This window comes from Aythya fuligula, chromosome 1, assembly GCF_009819795.1.
Source record: "Aythya fuligula isolate bAytFul2 chromosome 1, bAytFul2.pri, whole genome shotgun sequence".
In the NCBI taxonomy this organism is placed as follows: Eukaryota; Metazoa; Chordata; class Aves; order Anseriformes; family Anatidae; genus Aythya; species Aythya fuligula.
Window position 1 is genome coordinate 189,686,143 of NC_045559.1, and position 12,831 is coordinate 189,698,973.

At 39.1% G+C, this 12,831-nt stretch overlaps 1 protein-coding gene across 1 annotated transcript in view; it reads right to left on the bottom strand.

The window, feature by feature from the left end:
- Positions 1-217: 217 nt before the first annotated feature.
- LOC116501826 (probable ATP-dependent RNA helicase DDX10) overlaps positions 218-12,831 on the bottom strand; it is a 91,728-nt gene continuing 79,114 nt past the window's right edge. Inside the window, exon 14 of the mRNA XM_032207433.1 lies at positions 218-373. Within this exon, the coding sequence (XP_032063324.1) occupies positions 218-373 (156 nt within the window). The remainder of the gene's footprint in view (positions 374-12,831) is intronic.

A 12,831-nucleotide genomic window follows, 5' to 3' on the forward strand; every position in this document is an offset into this window, starting at 1 on the left:
AATAACGTATGAGTAAATGTGTTCCTTGTAAGCTATTCACCAAAATACATAGCTCAGACCTCTCTTGTGCTAACTGAAAGCCATTAAAATTTGAGAACAAAGTTTCACAAATCAGATGATGCAGACGCCTCGGTGACCTAGCAAAAAACGCTCTAAGGCCAAAGGGAAGACACGTGGCACTGATCGGCCATCCCCATCCCTCCCCACACCACCACCCCTAGGCCACCATTAGAGCCAAGTCGCATGAAGGCAGGAGTGGCATCTGCATTTTGGCTCTTAGTGCCGGACCATCGACCACCTGCTGTCCAAAGGTGTTCCCAATCTTTCCACTGGATGCGCAGTAAATTGTTGAGAAGTCTGTTGCAGGATAGAGCTGGTACACAGGTCAATAGCTGGATTGTACCAATTTAAGCAATATCGACTAAATAACACATTCCCATTCCTGAAACCTTTTTCTGAGTACTGCCAGAGAAAAGCTGCAAGTTATCAGTTTTCCAGGCTTACCTCCCATCTTTGTAATTCAAAAAATGTTCTGGTCTTCTGAGAAATTTTCCTAAGCTGAGAAATCCTCTCTCTTGACAGATGTCTCTTGGCTGGACTTTATTGCACTTTTCTACCGCCAATGAATTATCCCATTTGAGCCTCGGCTAAGCTCCTGGGCATGCACACAAATTCCTACAGTGCCTGAAGTGATGAACTAAGCTCGAGCCATCAGGCACACCAAAGAGCAGCCTGGAGTTTGTAAGACAATGGGGATGCATCAGCATCTGTTAGCACAACGATCAGGACTCCTCCAAGTCTGCCTCAAGGTCATTCTCACTGAGTGAGACGGGGAAGCCCACCTAGCTAGGCTGGAGCAGCTTTACAGGCTCCAAGTCAAGTGAACTGCTGCAGTGAGAATGAAGGACTTCGAAAAAATAATTGAAATCATTGAGGAGAAAAAGGAGGGGAAAAAAAAGTATGCTTAGTAATCTGTTATCACTGTTATCACTACTCTAAAAAACTGTTTTTGCTGACATATCTATTCCTTACATGTAGTCCCTATGGGCTAACATATTGGTCCTGCTGCCATCCCACTAGAAGCCTCCATAAAAGTTTCCAGATAGATTGAGACAAGGCAGATGATCATCTCATACAAAAAAAAAAAAAAAAACTTTCTGAAGTCATTTCAGAGAATGCATGGGTTAATAGTAGATGACATTTATTCTATTAAGAATAATCTGTCTCAAAGTCAAGATTTCAGGGATGGTAAGAAATGTTTCCCATTTCAGTTGCAAATGTTTCTACATTATGTCAAGAGCCACTCATCGATCACACCAAGGAAAAGTTTAGAAAGGCATGAAAATCAGGAACAAAGGCAAATCAACTGCCAACTTGGAAAACGGATTTTAAACATGCATTCAAAATGACAACTCTTATTCTAGAAGATGAAACAAAAACATCCTCTCAAAACTTTGTGGCAGAAAAATTGTTTCTGTAATTTGTGATCCTCAAAAAGAAACAGTGATAAGTGAGTAGTTAGCCCTGTTGTCCGGATTGGTAGTGATCTTTTTCTATTAGAAACAGTAATCCAAGATGGAACCACTTGAGATAAAGAGTAATTTAAATTCCTCTTCTCCAAAGTAAGTATTTTCTCAAGTTATGTAACTGTGGTAATACGCTCAGATACGGGTGTTGCAAACGGACCAGTTTGCAAGAACAGCCAATTTGACCTTCTGCACCAGCCACTGAATTTAAAATGACAAAAGTGTATTACTTTGAGATAACGCATTCAGCACTTCGTACATTTTTCCCCCCAAAATCGTGAAAGATCATACATAACAGGAGGCAAGCTCAAGGAAGTAATTTTTTCTACTCCATCTGCAGAAACTGAGGTTTATCCCTCTGTATTGCTGCACAGATATTGTTTTGATTTGTCTTAAAAGGGAACAGATATTATGACTTACTCTTACTCCTGTAGGGAAAAAATTCTGAAATGCTCTTATAAGCACTTTTTACAGCGCTTCCATGCTTGAACAGTACATCTTTTTATGGCGCAGTAACTTTTTATCATGTGTTCAATAGATTTTATTCCTGTAGCCATTTACAGAAATGTGGGTAAGATTCTTTTTATCTATCATTTTCAACTGCTCTGAGGAAAACCATAAAAAAAAACATATCCAAGCATAGACTAATGTAGACAAGCAGAGTTTGAGAGATCGATATGGGTAAAAAGCAATCTTTCATTTCAGCCTAATGTTCAATGGTCTCTTATGCTTTAGCTAACATGAAACTTTCCTTATTCAGTAAGGAAATTTGACTGATTTGTTTTTAAATTGAAAAAGCAGCTCAGCGTATTCAGTAGTCAATAATCAGGACAAGACAAGAAGCGTGATAAAAAGTTCACACTACATTGCACAAGCAACCTTCCTTCAAGGACACAACCATAATACATTTTCTATCTGTTTAGAAGTTCCCAGAAGATAACTGGCATAATTTATTATCTTATTTATCTACTTTGCTGTTTAGAACATCAGTAGGTTTCAGTATTTAGTACAGCTATGGGAAAAATAATGAGGCAGCTACAGGCCATTAGTGCAAAGAGATCAATATTTCAGCTAGGATAAGACTTGAGCGTTCAGTAATCAAAACTACGAAATACACAGAGCCAGTCTACAAGTATCTCCTCTTAATATGTTTTATACCTACCTTTAATACATGCTTATGCAAAACAGACGATTAACTTTAGAATCCATCTGCTCACTTATTTACACTGCTTCAATAAAATTCATCTTTCGATAAGTCCCACCCGCATTGCTTAAAATAAAATGTATGTGAAGAAAGCCATACTTCAAAAAAAAAAATTAAAACTGAAATGTTAAAGTCAAATTGAAGAAAAAAAGGAAAAAAAACAGGCAAGAAAACACATCTCCTCTTGAAGGGAAAAAATAATCTGTGAAAGCGCCAGCAGTTATTTGCCATAAAAGAATTCTGACTTTGAATAGTCCGACTGAAAATATGGCCACACTTCCCATGGCAGAAATAAATCCCTCTCCCATGAACACTTGCTCAATTGGTTTTTACTTGTTCATAGTTTCATGGATTGCTCATTTGCAAGGGCTGTGATTCAGACAGACTCAAATTTTTCATTCTGGAGGTCTGAGACTTGTAAATTCACTTGCAGAATTTTAACACCTGGATTTTCAAAGAAGCCACCATGGTTTGTTTTCTAGTATGGGTTTTTCAAGATCATCATAAACATCTTAAACTCTGGGCAGTTAGCATGCTCTTAAAATTGCTTGGATGGTTTGAGAAATGAAGTTAATTTTAAAGGGAGTAAGACATTAGACTCCTCTTACACCTTCTGAAAATCCTGTCTGGAAAATTACTGCATGTCTAGAAAGATAAGAAATAGAGGGGAATGATAGAGGGCAATAAAATGAATTTAAGAATGATATTTTTCTTTCAAAGTTGAACTGAAAAAAAATGAAAAGTTTTTGAATATCCAACACAACACAATTTTCATCATTCCCACGTTCTAGCTTCAGGGCATACTGTGCTTCTAGCCATCACCAATTCTTACCAACACAACTCAGGACTTAAATACGGAGTGTTGAGCAATTTACTGAGCAGCAGGTATCTACACAATAGTTGTAGTAGTGCTGAATACATTATTATAAAGTCTTCTTACTCAAAAGCATTAACATGAGACTTCAGATCAGATCCTGTATAAAAAAAACCTGCAATCATTATGTCACTTACACATTTAAAAGGACAATGATTCAGCAAGCTTTTTGGCTAGAGATTTTCTCTGGCAGAGTTTTAACAACTATGCAGTGAATTGCTTTGTTTGCAGGTTAGCCCCTTCGCCCTAACGCACACAGCAGATGGCTACTGTTTGAGATGTTATTTTTTAGCTGTAGAGGAGCCATTTTAACTTAGAAGCTATAGGCACAATTTGTAATGCAGTAAAACAACCAACTTTGTACAAGGAAAATGTATTGGGAGAAGGGGGGAGGTGGTTTACATTTTAAAAAGGGTAGGTTTAGATTATATGTAAGGGTAATTCTTCACTATGTGGGTGATGAGGCCCTGGCACAGGCTGCCCAGAGAAGCTGTGGATGCCCCATCCCTGGAGCTGCTCAAGGCCAGGCTGGATGGGGCTTTGGGCAACCTGGGCTGGTGGGAGGTGTCCCTGCCCATGGCAGGGGGTTGGAACTGGGTGATCTTTAAGGCAGGCCCCTTCCAACCCAAACCATTCTGTGATTATCTAGATTTTTTTTTCCCCCTTCTAAATACTCTACATACTCTACCAAGCAAATAGCAGGCATTCTACAGACTGCAAGACCATGTATTATGGACCTAACACCGCTCTACCTGAAGTAAAAGATAAGACAGACTTTCAAACACAATGGGGACAAAGCAAATCAGAAAGCCAGAGAAGCACACAAGGCAGCAAAGAAAAACAGATCTCTCTTGGCCACCTCTTGAAGACAAAGAGGGATAATTTTGAGCTGAAGATAGGCATTACAGGCTTTGAACCTGCTCAAGAAAGACAGAGAATCATCCCCTTCCCCCTCTTCATGACAGGAGCTACCTTGGAGGACTCAACTACCTGGGAGAAACTTAAGCTTGCATCTATCCTAGCATCCCCTCTACCCGCTCTTCATCACATGTTGGGGTGATTTTCACCATGACCCGCACAAAATGCTCTTGCTCTTTGCTGAATATTCTCTTCCCTAGAAACCTTTATCCATCCGAGAAACCTTTAGATGTACCCTTTGCTCCTTTACCCCCTGCAAAAAGGTTTTGTGCTACTGCACTGCCTGTTGTTGAAATCGCACATCTTACCAGCATCAGACCTTCCTCACTATTATCTTGATCCTTTGTGTGATTTTTTTCCTATTTCCAGAACCACTTCTCAGACCCTCACTACTTTAAGCTTGCCCTCATAATAAGAGGCAACCTCATTTGTTCACTTGTGTTCAGTTCTTGTTGAGACATTCTGTTTCAGGTTAAAGTTCCCCACATGAAATGTTCATATAACTTTCTGACATGTGACAGCCTAGAAGACAGAAGTTAGACTAAGCTGCCAGAAACAAATACCAGTACTTATTCACTGCCAACTCTCTGTGACTTTTGATGTGTTATGCCATTCTCAAGTGATTTCAACAAGCCATCTACACCTTAAGGACAAATATATTGAGGACACATCATATGCCTCCATGTTCACAATCAAAGAAGCAGCAAAGAGAGTACAACACTTTCTGATATCCACATACCAAAATCAACTACACAATGAAAGCCACGAGGCCATTTCCTGGGGGATCAGTGGCTGTCCCCAGAGTGCTGAGGTACTGCCGCTGCCAGAGCGGCCATGCCACCAGCCACCACCACAGGTCTCCAGCCAGAGGCCTCGGCCACCACCATGACTGCCACAGAGCTCCCCTCATCAGCAAAGTGACTTCCCATGAGCAAGAAACTCTCATGGACATTACTGCTTCCCATACAGCAAAGGCTGGAGATGACACATGCTGATCACCCCTCTTCATACATCCAGCATTACTACTCTGCAAGTGATGTGGGCCCTGCCCCACCATCACCAACATTATCAACAACTGGTCACAGCAAAAAGACCTGAAAAGGGTTTAGACATGATCAAACTTTCTTTTCATTTAATCTTGTTAAGGCCTCTCAAACGTTGGTTACCTTAATAATAAGGTAAATTATTAAAATATAAAAGTGGACAAAAAAGTCAAGGAAGTCTCTAGGTAAGATAACAGCTGTATCAAATCATATTTTTTATCAAAATACGCACAATCTTCACATTCTCCCCATGCAAAATAAGCTTCCCAAATCACACATTAACACTTAATTGACTGACATGAGTTTTAAGCATCCTGCTGTATATCCAGTTGCATTTGATCTAGCAGCTCTATTAGTCTGCAGTCAGCTTGATCCTAAGCCTAGTATTGAACTGGTCAGCAGCTTTCCAGACCTGATGGCAAACAGGGACACTTGACTACCCCACTACTTAAAGGGAAGCGAAGAACTCAAGATTTTAAAACTCCATCTAAATTCTCTAATTTAGGAAAACTTGAGAACACTACATATATAACACCACAAATCCTCTCTGTTACGTCCCTAGCACTTCTACCCTGCACAAAAGGTGACTACTGTAGCTGAGCCTGTCAGGGCAAAACCTTAAAAACCTCAGTCAAAACTAGTCAAGACAGCAATGCGGCACTAGAAAATACTTTGTTCCAAGACAGGAACAAGTATTACTTCAATTATTATTACAGATAACGCTCATCAACATCCCCTCACCACACATAACCCAAGGCAGCATGCCTCAGGCACATGTGTGCGTGCTGAATGCACCTGAGGGCTCAGGGACACCTCCACTCTAACAGAGTTCACCAACCAACGCTGCTCAGGCATATAGTTATATATGTGTTTGCAGCAGTACATCCCTAAGGCAGAACGAGAAAACAGTTTGCTACAATAAAAACAATATTACAATATTTGTTTTCGTAGCTGGGCAGATGGTGCATTGCAACTACAGCTTATTACAATAGTCATAATCATCTCCATTACCTTGTGTTTCCCTGTCTGTCTTTTATGTCCACCTGTTTTCTTGCCTTAAACAGTAAACTCTGTCACAGCATATATCCAGTACGTTAAGTGCCTAATGCAATGAAGTCCCAAACTCTGCTCAGAGATTTTATAATCTATGCTAAACGAAACGGAGATTGAATATTTTCAGGATTGTACATGGATTATTTAAAATGCACATTATTAACACCCACGAATCACGTTATATTTTTGTTCATTTAGTTAATAAATATTTGTAATGTTCCCCTTCCTTCAAACATAAGATTTTTACATTAGTAGTTCCTCTTCTGCTACGTAGACCACAAAAATCAATATATATACTCTCTTGGGTTTATTATCTTGCCTCTTAGCTTCCTCCAACACCATTTAGTGTCTGGCTTGCCTCCTCCGTTTACACCTCAAGGATTAGACTACACCAAAGCTGAGGAACCACCAACTTAGATGCATTCTGGAGCTGAAATGCTTCACTGGAATTCAACTGGACTCAGCCCAAGACATTCACGGACAGATTGCCATTGCTCATAAGACATATAAAAATTTCCATTGCTACAGTAATGAAAGGCACAGTGAAATACAAGGCATTTATTTTTGTCCTGCTGTTTCCCACCGTCAGCATTGTGATTACATTAAGTGCTCCCCGCCCACAGTCTCCTCAATATTATTTGTCAGTAGTTGTAGCCTGCAAAGGAAATTCTCATTTACTGTGCCACTGGGTGAGCATCCTGGGTCTACATTCAGATAATTCTTCAGTAATCACCACTGTGAAGCAAACCATCTCCTTTATGTCCCAACCTTCTCCTTCACAGTTTACAAGTCCTCATTAATTGTGTTGTGGATGCTGTATGTTGTGTAGGAAAACACAGCATCAAATACAGAAACCTTTATGCCCAGATCAGATGCAGTCTTAATGCTGAGCCATTACCAAAGCGCTCAGCCAAAATATCACTCCACATTAGTGAAATACATGGCTAAGGAAAGATGAAAGCAAGCAACAAATCTGATAGAAAATATCTGACAGGTTGTTTTAATACACAATTAAAAAGGATACTGCATGTATTAAGCCTTTATATTGGTCTCTTTTTTCAAATGCAAATGTTAACCTCTAACTGAAGGAAACTTTATGTTTAAAAATCCATTACTGACTTTGCCTGTGTAACATTTAATGGAAGCAGTGATAGCAGGGCTATTTACACTAATACCCTAAATTTCTTCCAAATTATACCTGTAATGCAACTTTTATTCTGATTGCAAATTAAATATTCTATTATTCTCCTTATCTATAAATTCCTTTTAAAGCAACATTACAGAAACACCATAGCTTAAAGAGAACAGCAAACTGTTTTTTCTGCAGTCTCCAGAGGTGCATTTCCTAAATAAACACAAATTTCAATAAAGCTTTACATCACTGCTAAATATTTCTGAAAAAATAATGTATTCCTGAAGGCAGAAATGCCAATTTCACCAAGCAGAAATTACATAATACAGTAAATAAAAAGTGAAAATACAAACAGCAAGCTCTGAGAATAAAAGACACCTGGAAAAAAAAAAAAAAAAAGGCTTTAATCCAAATAGTCATCTTCTGAAATTCCTTTCTGTCTTCTAAAGATACCAGTTTACCTCTAAACATTTCATTGCATTCACGTCTACTGCTTCTACACATACTACAGTGCTGTCATGTCTTTTCACCTGTGACTTCTGTGTGTGGGAGAGAGAGACTAAAACTGGGAAAGAACACGAAGGTAAAAGGAGGGGTGAAAACCAGAAAAGGTATAAGAAAAGCTTAACAATAAGGTCTAATGAGAAAGGGAATAAAGTTAAGTGCAGCAACACAGCTGTGTTGGAATCACAGCATTAGTGCATTAGAGACCAAATCAACTCCCATTGGCAGCAATCATAGCAAGAAGAAAAATAAAAAATGAAAACCAACATAGTTGTGCAAAGGTAACTAATTTTAACACAAAGACTTCTTAGAGTTATATACAGATAGGTTATAAAAGAAATGTTAGGCTGAAGAAACATTTTAGCTCCTTGGAGACTAAAAAAAAGGTTATAGACACATCAGTTGGGACATGGAATATACTGAGTACAGGGTGACCCAGGCACGTGGAAATACACAGAAAATTAAGTATTTCTGCATTAATTGATAACACAAAAAGAATTATGGTTCCTAAACACGAGTTTGGATACTGCCAATGACTTTAATATGTTTGTTCATTTACAGCGACACACCGATCACTTCAGTTTTATTTGGATGGTCTTAGAAAAGCTTCTGATTTGGACTATTTTGGTATAACTAACCATACCATCATTCATAAGTAATACCAAATATGAACAAATGATGGAATACTAAGGTTAAAAAAAGGAGGGGAATATGTAACATTAAAAAAAAAATCATTATTAAACTACAAAAAACAAGTATTTTCAGGGAAATAGAATAAAATTCAAGGACAGAAATAAAGGATATGACAAAATCTTTTTAATAAATATAATAAATATAAAAATATGTAATTCCTACAGAGCTCAGGATGTAGTAAGAAATTTAGTGTCTATGAAAAACACTTTTTTTTTTTTTTTTTTTTTAAGAGAACTAACATATTATAACTTTCCTACTGAACATACTTTTCTCAGGATTTTTTAATTGCCATCCTTGGCTGTTAACGGTCAGCAATATCTGATAGAAAGCAGGCATTCAGAAATCCCGTCTCCTTTTCCCCCAGGCACTGCATAAGGTGACAGGATAAGCAGCGTATATTACTGTTGCAAACACTCTCAACAAATAAGACTTAAGTCGTCAGCAGAATTAAAAACTATCAGTTTGCATTAATGTCATGTTAGGAAAGCAGGCTTTTGGGAACTGCACATACTACCTCTAGAGTCAAATTTGTGCTAAGGTCCCTGAAGATGGCATTTCCTTCTTTCCAAGGAACTCATCCCTGTGGAGCCATGCTCCCAAGGCATAGCTCCAGAGTTCCCTGCTCTGGCACCTCCTGCCTTGGATGCTCTGAGCAGGAAAACTGAAAGCCCCAAAAGGGCAGATGGAGAAGCCAAGAAACCAGGTATCAGCTGGAGGACTGATCAGCTTCATTATGAAGAAGGCATAGCAAAAAAAGCATGAACTTCTTCAAAATATATACCTGAGGAAAAATGAACTTGTAGGATTATAATTTCTTGAATAAACAAACATTACAAAACAACAGACTGGGAACCCTAAAAGGAGCTGAAATAGGGATGCAGGTGAGGAAAAGAAACCATACAGATCAATTTATAGGACTGAAGTCAAACTGCTTCCTACTACTGTAATACAGACCAAATAAGAACAATCCTGGTGGGGTTGTATAGTAAGAACAGAGGATCAACAACATCCTAAACGTGCTTTCAGAACTGTATAGCACAGCAATGAAAGGAGCCTAAGGAAAGCACAGCAGCTATCACCAGGTGTCTCAGTGGCATCAAAGGATCTGGAGCAATGTTCGGTAGAAACAATAACAGAAACACAGAAATACAAAACAGGACAAGATTCAGCCACGGCTGATCAAAGATACCATGCTGAACAAACATTCTTCCAGTGTAAAAGAAACAGTTTTAAGAAAGGAAATGCAAAAAATCCTGTTCTTCAATAAAGTTTTTGATGGAGTGCCAGATGCAAAGTTACCAGTTAGGCTGAAGAGACACCGGTGTAATTTTTCTTCAAGTCATCCAGCTACAGTGAAGGCAGCACTAAGGTGCTTCTGAAAGCTGAAGTGCAGGGCTGCAGAGGAGCTTACAAGCCCTGTAGGACAGCCCAGGTGGCCTGAAGGTGGCAAGAGCAAGAAGCAGCGTGGGTACCCCATGGATAAACCCCCCAGAATAACACAGTATCTGCCAGTGAGTGATTTGAGACTCCCTGGGTGTAACAGAAAACAGAAAGGAAAGAGCCAAAGAAACCATCTGTGGAAAAATAAAGAAATATGAACAGCTGAAGAAAGGAGCTGCTGAGGTAAAAAGGAAGTACTACCAGCTTGTTTGTATCAACAAAGAACAAAAATGTGGGAAAACTGAAAAAGGTGACCAAATCAAAGGAACTGTGAGCACCCTGATACGAGCCAAAAACCTTCCTGGCACCAATCTGGGTGCCCTGCCCATGGACAGCGAGCTCCTGCCACGGGGCACGGCACAGCCCCACGGCCACTGTCCCCAGGCCTCCCCACGAGGAGCAGCGGCCATCTTCTCCCAGCGGCTCGCCGCTCGGCCGCCCGCACTTATCGCTCTGGCAACAGCAGCACCCATCTCGGCATTACTATTTTCAGACTTCTAATTAATTCCTTTTGCACAAAGGCTTTGGTAATGATATTTTGTGAGGAAAAGGAACAGGGAGGCAGCCACAGAAGAACACAAAGGAAGCAATGCTGCATGATGAGAGGGATGCCCCCTTACCTGCTGATGAAGAATTAAGTTACAGAAAAAGGTAAAGATTCAAAGGGCGTTTTTCACCACATAGGAAAGTTGGTACCAGGATCCTCCAGGATTTCAGCTAGGATTTCCACTGCTCCACACATTCCTAATTTTCAAGCAAGTGTAAATAACAGGGTGAAAAATCTGTAGGCAAACATACTGCAAAGGATCACAGGGATATAGAGTATCTTGACAGTAAAATGAGGTACTGGATTACAGAAAATGTAAAATAACACAGAAAAATAGCTATATGGCACTCTAGACACAGTGATGAGTTCTACATCAGCTCTGTCACCCAGAGGAAGATCTTAAAATCACTGTGTGTAATTTTTCATGCATGAGCTAACCAATTTAGCGCAATCAAAAAGGTAAATAAACCAAGAACAAAACAGAAAACTAAATACTACTATATATTCATGATAAACCCTGCATTCTGATGACTACATCTGCTCTGAACATCTTGCCTGACAAATACAGACCCTTTGTAAGAGATACAGAATAAAGCAACAGCGATGATCCCAAGTACAAAACAGCTTCAGCACAGAGCAACCACAAAGAAGTCCTGTATGTTAAAAGGACCGCAGGGTTGAGGGCATGTAACGTGACAATGCCTATATATATATATATATATTTCACATAACTTCGATCAAATAATGGGCCTATAAAATATTGAGAATATATATAATTTACATTATTAAGACTTAAACGTAAAGCCTGCACAGAAAGAGGCAGATCTAAACCAAATCTAAAAACATTTAACCAGAAGACAGTTTTAATCATTAGAGAATGGAAAGCGTGGCTTCGTAAACAGTAATTCAAGAAAGAAGTTTAAGCCTGTCCTAAGATGGAACTAGGAGAAAAAAAAAAAAAAAAAAAGGAAAAAAAAAAGAAATTATAGTATTGCTATATGCAATATAAAGACTGTACACATAAAGGAAAAAAATGTTTTTTAGATTCCAACAGTTCACAAAGAAAATGCTACAAATCCTGTACTGCAACTATATACAAGGAAGGATTTAAAATAATTGAGATAAAGGAGAAAATTTTGAAGGACTCTACAGTGACGAATATCCTGGTGGCATACGAGACTCGGTGAGAACTTGCAAAGTAGAAATGATAGCTACATTCAGCAAGAGCGATAAGGACATGAAGACTTGACAAACCCAATATTGTTTTAACATAGATCTGATACTAGAATCTTCTTGCCTTCTAGCTGTATTCCAAAAATGTACATTTTTGTTCAGCAAATTTAATCTGTAGAACTATTAAATCCAAACTATGCTGTTTTATGAATTGCATCAGATAGCTAATAACATTTCAAATTCTGTCTCTGTCCATTGCCAGAGATTTAATTTCTCCCTTCTCTCCAATGATACCTCAAGAAAAGAGTACAGCAGTGACATCTTCTGCCTTATTTTCCACTGTAAAAACAGAGGCAGATTTCAGTGTTAGAGAAGCTTTTAAACAGTTCTAACTCTTAGTTGTGCAATTGGCTGGTGGTCTGGAGGTGTTGACTTCAGAAACTTTCCCACTTTTGACCATATCACCACAACTGATAAATGGTCTTGATAAAAGTTCTGAGGTTTGAATCCCAGCAAATCCTTCAGTAAAATAGAGCTTGCAAGTTCAACCAGTCTGACTGCAAACAAAGTGCTTAGCTCCCAGAACCCCTTTACTGCCCAGCCCTGCAGAAGATCCCCACGTGGCTGATACCGCTAGGCAATGGCAGCTCCAATTTAGAAAGCCCTGTGCACACCTGGAGAAGTAACATTTCACAGTGGGATGGAGAGTTAAACTCCATCAAAT